Source organism: Leptonychotes weddellii, chromosome 5, assembly GCF_054177405.1.
Source record: "Leptonychotes weddellii isolate Sample4059 chromosome 5, ASM5417740v2, whole genome shotgun sequence".
Lineage (NCBI taxonomy): Eukaryota > Metazoa > Chordata > Mammalia > Carnivora > Phocidae > Leptonychotes > Leptonychotes weddellii.
In genome coordinates this window covers 136276095-136283595 of record NC_138373.1, presented here as the reverse complement: position 1 = coordinate 136283595, position 7501 = coordinate 136276095, and the positions used below count along the sequence as shown (strand labels likewise).

At 42.8% G+C, this 7501-nt stretch overlaps 1 protein-coding gene across 3 annotated transcripts in view; it reads right to left on the bottom strand.

Moving 5' to 3' along the window:
• Nucleotides 1-7501, bottom strand: part of PLXNC1 (plexin C1) — a 156216-nt gene that overhangs the window by 71644 nt on the left and 77071 nt on the right. For all 3 annotated transcript variants that reach the window (XM_081822199.1, XM_081822197.1, XM_081822198.1), the window contains exons 10-11: nucleotides 4226-4365; nucleotides 1393-1572 (exon numbers count right to left, since the gene is read on the bottom strand). In XM_081822199.1, the coding sequence (XP_081678325.1) occupies nucleotides 1393-1572; nucleotides 4226-4365 (320 nt within the window). The remainder of the gene's footprint in view (nucleotides 1-1392; nucleotides 1573-4225; nucleotides 4366-7501) is intronic.

Here is a 7501-nt window from a genome sequence, read left to right as displayed (position 1 = left end):
CCTCTCCTGCTAAAGGGGCTACTGCTAGTCCTTCTGTGACCATTAACTGAGTTACTAGATGTAACACACAAGGCATGTGGGGAGTGCCACGTCAATGTTTGCTTTTATTTATAGGAAGGATTTAGACCCCGAGCGGGGAGTGCAGTGCTAGAGGCTTGGTTTAGAAATTTCCGGTTTTCTCATGCCACTGTTAGAAGCAGAACTGGTGAAGTCCCAACCCCCCAGTCCCTTGGAATTTGACTGTATCTGAAGACAGGGTCTTTAAAGCGGTAATTAAGATTAAATGAGGTCATTGGGGTGGGCCCTAATCCAATAATATGACTGGTGCCCTCATAAAAGAGGAGATAAGGACACAGTCACAGAGGGAAGACAACGTGAAGACATAGGGAGGAAACCATTTATCTTCAAGCTAGGAAAAGAAGCCTTGGAAGAAACCAACCCCAACATCTGCCTCTGAACACTGGACTACAAGTGTTTTGCTCCTGTTTTTTCTTCTTTTTTTTTTTTTTTTTAACAAAGGTTCATCTACATTTTCATCTAGACAGTACTTTGAAAATCAGCTTCATGCTGTGTTAGGTGAAATCTCTTATTATGAAAATATCTTTAGGGTTATATTCCAAAATCCAATGTGAATTTAAATTCAACTAGGCAGACAAAATTTTTTTTTTTTTTTTTTTTTAATATACTGGAGTCATCTGGAAGAGTTTATTTTGGAATGTCAATCTCTCTCTGAGGGAGTATCTTTGAAATGTAGATACTGCTTTTCATTTAGATAGCTCCCAATATTTCCTCGAATTATTCAAAACAGCTTACTCTAAAGGTTATAAAATGAAAGTTGTAAGAGAGAAGCTTTGTGTCACAGGCAGGGGTGAGATGTTGTATATTTGTATTGGAAACGTAGGCTAAGAGTAGGTACCTCAATGAAACGAACATTTTAAAAGGCGAAAGACTTATACAATCTGACGAGAAACCACAGTATGAACACACATATTAGCTGTGAGCTTCCTGGCAGCCACAGCTCAGAGGAAAGCAGGATATGCTCACAGTGTTCACGGGGACAACTGCTGGTCAGGTATGTGTGTGTTTTCTAGGAATAAATCCTAAGGGGACTTCTGTGAGAGGAATTTACATAGGACTATTATTTCTATATTTATCTGAGTGAAATCCATGATCTTTATGCATATGACCCTTTTCTTTTCTTCTTTTTTTTTTTTTTTTTTAAGAGAGGGAGAAAGAGAGAGCAGGATGGGGGGAAGGGGGCAGAGGGAGAGAGAGATCATCTTAAGCAGGCCTCACACCCAGCACGGAGCCCAATGTGGGGCTCAATCTCACAACCCTGAGATCATGACCCCTTTAAACACAAAGACAGAAAAGTATGAATCCAGAAAGCACCTGATCCAGGTGGTGGCAGGGTATATGAGGGAACAGTGTGGCAGAGCAATATACGACAAGGGTCCCACAGATGTACAGTTCCCGCCGTCAAACTGGATACACACATCCTTCATTTCTTTTCGGCTTGATGGTAGAGAGAATTTCATATGGGTGTCATTTAGCACATGGCTAACCTGTATCCTAGAAAAGGGCAGAAAAACAACTCTTAAAGGACCCAGATGCTTAGCATAGTTGGCTTCTGAACATGACTGTGTATGAATTTTACTTGAACTGCAATAGTTCACAAACTATCAGAATAGTTGGAGGCAACTGCTGGTTCATCAGGGGCCCCTGACCACTGTGGGCATTATCTGGGACAGGGGTCCTCTTTCTTCTATGCATTTTTATGTTTCTTTTATGTTTTTGCATTTACCTTAGAAATGGGGAAAGGAGAAGTCCTAACAGAAAGTGGAACATGGACTGGGTACTAAGTTGTACTAAGGAATTCCTGTTAATTTTGCTGAGTATGAGAACGGCACTATGCTCATCTGCTGGAGACATATACTGAGATGTGTGTGAGGGAAAGGATACGGCATCTGCAATATGCTTACTCCAGCCACCATCCGTCCCTCCCCTCCAAAAACGAAATGAGACTGGCAAAATGTTGCTAAGTTTTGGAGCTGGAGGATGGGTACAGAGAGGTTTGATGCACTCTTCACTCTGGGTATGACTGGAAATTTCTGTAATGGAAAGCTTAAAAAAAGAGAAGTTCCAGTTGAGCGGTAGAAGGGTAGAACCCCATCCCAGGCAGAGATAGAAGATCCTGCCATTCGGAGAGCAGAGAGCCCATGACCAGAGTCTGTGCCAAGAATCCAGGGGTCTCGGGGTTCAATCAGCATCAGAGCGAAGCTGCCTCCCAAGGAATTCCAGACGAGAAATTAGTTGGGACTATCCTGGGTGCTTCTGACATCCACAGGACCTGCCTTTGACACCCTTCAGGGGACAAAGCAAAGCCTTCTACATTATTCCCTCTGTAACCTGCACTTCCTCTGTACATCATGTCTACAATGAGCCTCTAAAGCAAAAAATCATTAAGGCTGGGTTGTGCTGAATAATGCTCAGTATGTTACGTGTGAATCTACTGTTACTAAAGGATATGTGCATGATTATTAACGTTAACGCACATACCCTTTAAGTAGTAATAATAAATCCTAACAATAAGGCAAGTTCAGAAATCATCTGAGTCAGTGTGCAGTCACACTACCTCGGATTTACATTCTAAACTTTATATTCAGAGCCACGCTCTAGGAAATTCATCGTAAAATGGCTGATCATTAAAATCTAGGCTTGTTTATAAATTTTGGAAGGAGAGAGGGGGAAATGTGGGTCGTTCTGCTATTATTCTTGTATTTTTCCCTTCAGAATAATAAGGCATTTGAAGAATACCTTATGAAAAGAGTTTGGGATTATGGCATGAACTCAGATATAGGATTAACTGGGTATTATGTTTACTTCTCGTGAACTTGGGTTCACCACTCTGATGTGGTTACTGAAATGCTACATGCAGAAAGGCCTCTGAGTCATTTAATTTAATAACTGCAGTATCTTGAGACACATTCAGAATTGAAATGAGAGCATAAAGAGTCCAAAATAGGGTAATGCTCTGAACACCAACTTATTTTCCGGTGAAGGTGATTGCCTTTCAGTGAACACACAGGTGTCGAACTTCACAGATTTTGCTACACATAATGAAAGATTTTCACAATAAGGTATTTAGCCAGGACCAATGGCACAAAAATGCCCATGCTGCAAAGATATAGCTGCTGATGTGTGCTGGATAATTCTGGTAAATAGCAGAGCCACCCATGAACAGCTTTCTCCATCAAGATGACAGGCATCCCAGATTTACTGTGAGGAGGGGGAAGAGGACGGCAGTTATATGCAGCAAATGAATTAAAACAGAAAATTCAGTAAATAAGTGTGGCCGATTAAAATGCTGTACAAATCTGTTGTAGTAGTTAACAACCAAAACACCACGCTTCAGCACATTGTCTCCAATGCATTTCCATGATGAGAACGAGCTCAGTGTTACACTTCATATAGACCGTGATGCCTTTTACTTCAAATTAACCCAAACTTATAAAAGCTAACAAGCAGAAAACTCAAATTGTCTATTGTGTTATTATTATGACATCTCTCTTGGGGGTAACATTTGCACAAGGATGTCAGGGAGACACTGAAAAATTATTTTCTCTCCAAGTTTCATTGAAAGGATGAGTTAGGGGGAAAGAAGTGATAGAAATAATGATATTCAAATGGTACACTGACCAGATATCTGTGTTGGGGTGTTTGGTCTTTTTTCTTTAACTACTAATACATGCTCCATTTAGTTTATTTAGCCTGACACCAATCCAACGAAGAGAAGGCTACAAAGAATAAAACAGATCAGGAAATTTCTTTTTCCAATCTTGAGTGATACATTGGAAGAGCTGTCCTATCTTACCATCAAAGTCCTAAGTATGCAACTATTTTTTCTAAGGGGATCATCTTCAAGATGATGTTTGCTACTCAAAATACTTGATTTTGTTAATGGATATAAATCAAGACCTCAAATAGGCAACACCCTGAGGTTTTGGGTGGTAAGAGGGAACAGATTCTCTCACAATTAACTTCAAATGTGGTGTTTAAATTATTCTGCTTCTTGAAATTATGTCTTATCAAATATGCAGACCGATGGCCCACTTTGGCCCATGGCAATACTTTGAAAAGATTATAGTCACAATGATATGCCTCTGGCATAAGTTTGAGCTTTTTACTATATTATCAAGGATAAATTACTATTATGTCAACTTACACATCCTTCTCGCAAGTACTGGTTCCTTTCAGGATCATCGTAATGTTGGATGCCTGGGTAAAGTTTGCCCCCGTGACGATCACGTTACTTTTCCCTAAAGTCGATATCTTCTGTGGCTCAATGGACTTAATGTAAAAGACCTGTTGGAAATAAAGATTCACACACAAGATCAAAGCTAAGAAATGGCATTGTTCCAAAAAATCTGTTTATGCGCTGCCGTTCGAAGAAATCACTGGGAAATTACAACATTTTGCAAACACAAGCAGACAGTGTTTAATGAAATCAATGAATTCAAGGAAGAGTGCTGAAGATCCATGTCTCTCAACATGCGACACCCTGAGGTCAAACCAATTAGTCTTCATCTCACAAGACAGTTGAAAATACAGTTGAAGAGTCTGACATTCTGTCTGAAGAGTGAGATCTCACCAGAGTCTCGAAAATGCTCACTACCTTACAGCCTCTGGAGGCTCACCGTACAACAACATGAAGGGAAGGACAAGGAGTCTGCCGGCGCTAGGCCCACAAGCATCATCAGTAAGCTGGAATAAACATCATTCTGGATAAATTTAATTCCCTAGAAAGTAGTGCCTATTTTTTTGTCTGTCTCAGTTGGGCTATTCGTTTTTGTTTTTTTTTTTAAAGATTTTATTTATTTGACAGAGAGAGACACACAGTGAGAGAGGGAACACAAGCAGGGGGAGAGGGAGAGGGAGAAGCAGACTTCCCGCAGAGCAGGGAGCCCGATGCGGGACTCGATCTAAGGACCTCGTAATCATGACCTGAGCGGAACGCAGATGCTTAACGACTGAGCCACCCAGGCACCCTGCAGTTGGGCTATTTGAATCAAGGAGTATACTGCAGGGAAAAACCTCAAGAAATCAACCCAGTCAGCCACCTAATACCCAGTAGTCAGATGCCAAACCACTGTGGTCAACTGTTTCTTCTCCAGTGGTACCCATTCATGTAGGCTTATGCACCTTACTTCTCTGTTTGCAATGTCTAATCAAAATCTCCTTAAAAGTCTGACTCTTGGTTTTGGCTCAGGTCATGATCTCAGGGTCGTGGGATCGAGCCCCACGTCGGGCTCTGCACTCAGCATAGAGTCTGCTTGGGATTCTCTCTTTCTACCAACCCCCTCCCCCCCCGCCCCGCCACTCGTGCTTTCCTTCTCTCTCTCTTTCTCAAATAAATAAATAAAATCTAAAAACAAATCAAGTATTCCACACAGCTAAAAAAAAAAAAAAATTACAAATTCTCCTTAAAAGAAAAAGGCCTTTATTTGATGGCAAGAATCACTTTCCCTTTCAAAGATGAGACAATCCTGATTTCTTTCAGTTTTCTTCTACAGATGTTACCGTCTATCGTTTTGATCATTTTGTTGTTCTTCTGTAGACCATTTCCAGCATGTCTGTATTCTTCTACAATATGGTGACCAAAACAGGACAGAAAATTCTGCTTCCGGCCGATATAAAGCACAGCAGATCTTTAGCATGAGAGCACTTCATACTCACACTCTTGACATTTGGAAACAACCTCCAGGGCCAGAGACACAAAACCAGGTGAAATCGGGCTAAGCCATAAATGCCAAATGTATCCGCGTGGAGGATCAAGTCTAGGCAGAAGTCACTGACAGCCCTGGGAGGGCATCAGTCATGCCTAACCCCAGCCTACCACCTGCTTCCCGAAGCGGCCTACTATTCTCCGCTCCGTTATATGTGTGATGCTCATCACGCTGGACTTTCGGGGCTGTTCGGGCTGACCCGCCTGCTGAGAGGGAGGTCTGATTCTGCTCCTCGGCAAACACGGGGGCTGGACGGTGGAGCGGCCGCCGTCGCCCGTCAGCACTACGGATTGGTTCTGCCGATGGACGTGAATCCCTCGTTCATGTCGTCACAGCAATGACGTAACGTGACAGAGAGTGGATTTCAGGGGCAGAATTTCTTTTAATCACTCAGTAGAGGACTTTCGCCCCATATTTATAGAATCAGGAAGGGTCTGAAAGGGTCACTTTGATTATTCTGTTATACTTGACTGCGTTTTATGGGGGGAATTATCTGCAAGCGTGGTACTTGGAATGGGGGGATCAGCGAAGACTGCCAGGTAAATCCCTTGCAAATGTCAAGCGTGTGCCATACAGCTGAAGGCTTGCTCTTCGCCCTGACTCGGTGACAGCTAAGTGAACACGTGGTTACTGAGCATGTACGGGGTCCCCGGAAGAGCCCCACGTGTGTGGGGGACACGTGATCTATGCGCGCGCCAGAGCAGGAACCGGCCACCTAGTGGCTTTGCCTGTAACGAGCCAAATCCAGGCCACCGCTTGCGTTGTATGGCCCGTGAAAGAAACGTCAAAAAAGTAACAACATTCCCTGACATGCGAAAATACATGAAATCCCGATCTTGGCGTCCACAAATGGAGCGTTTCTGGCCCGCAGCACACCCATTCATGGACGTGTTGCCAGCGGCTGGTGACACCACAGCAGGGCGGAGGCGCGGGGCTGCCGAAGGCCAGCCCATTCTCCGTCTGGCTCTTTGTAGGAAAAATGGGCCAACCCCTGCGCAGTAGAAGGCCTCTGCCTCCCTAGGGCGGAACGAGAGCCTGCGGTTTTGTTTTATGTAAATCCCAGCAAAGACTCACATTTACACCCAAGTCCACTGCGATCCCCACGTTTCTTTCTGGGCAGCCCTTCTGGATTCCTGTACTTAGACTGTAATATCTGTTCCAGAAAGACTCTCGCACACCCCAAGTAAATGCTACTTCTCTACCCTTGGGAGAGGATAAAAAGAACCTTATAACTAATGTAAAAAAAAAATAATAATTTTAAGGCGGTTATATTTTGCTTCTTAAACGGTTCTATAAACACCATCAGTGGACCCACCACGTTGCCTTATTAACTTTTTATTTCTCCCTGAGCAGAGACAGCCCTGCTACTTCAAAAGGATTTTATTTTTAAACCTTATTGTTTAGAGAAGTATCCATCGACTGTCTAGGATGAAATCCAGCCCTGGTCTATCTCCTGAATGCAGATGCTTCTAGTCTGTTTGCAAAGAGGGTCAAATTAGTTGCCCTTTGTTTGCTTGGAGAACTTCTCTTAATGTTAGTGAGTTAAAGAGCTAGCAAGAGGACCTCATCAAATACACTGTGCAGGTATACAAGAAAAAAAAAAAGAGAGAGAGGGTAGCTATATGGCTGTACCATATGGCTGCAACAATTCTTAGAACTATAACATTTTCTATTTTTACTGATAAAGGTTTTTAAGAATCCCGTACAGACAGAAG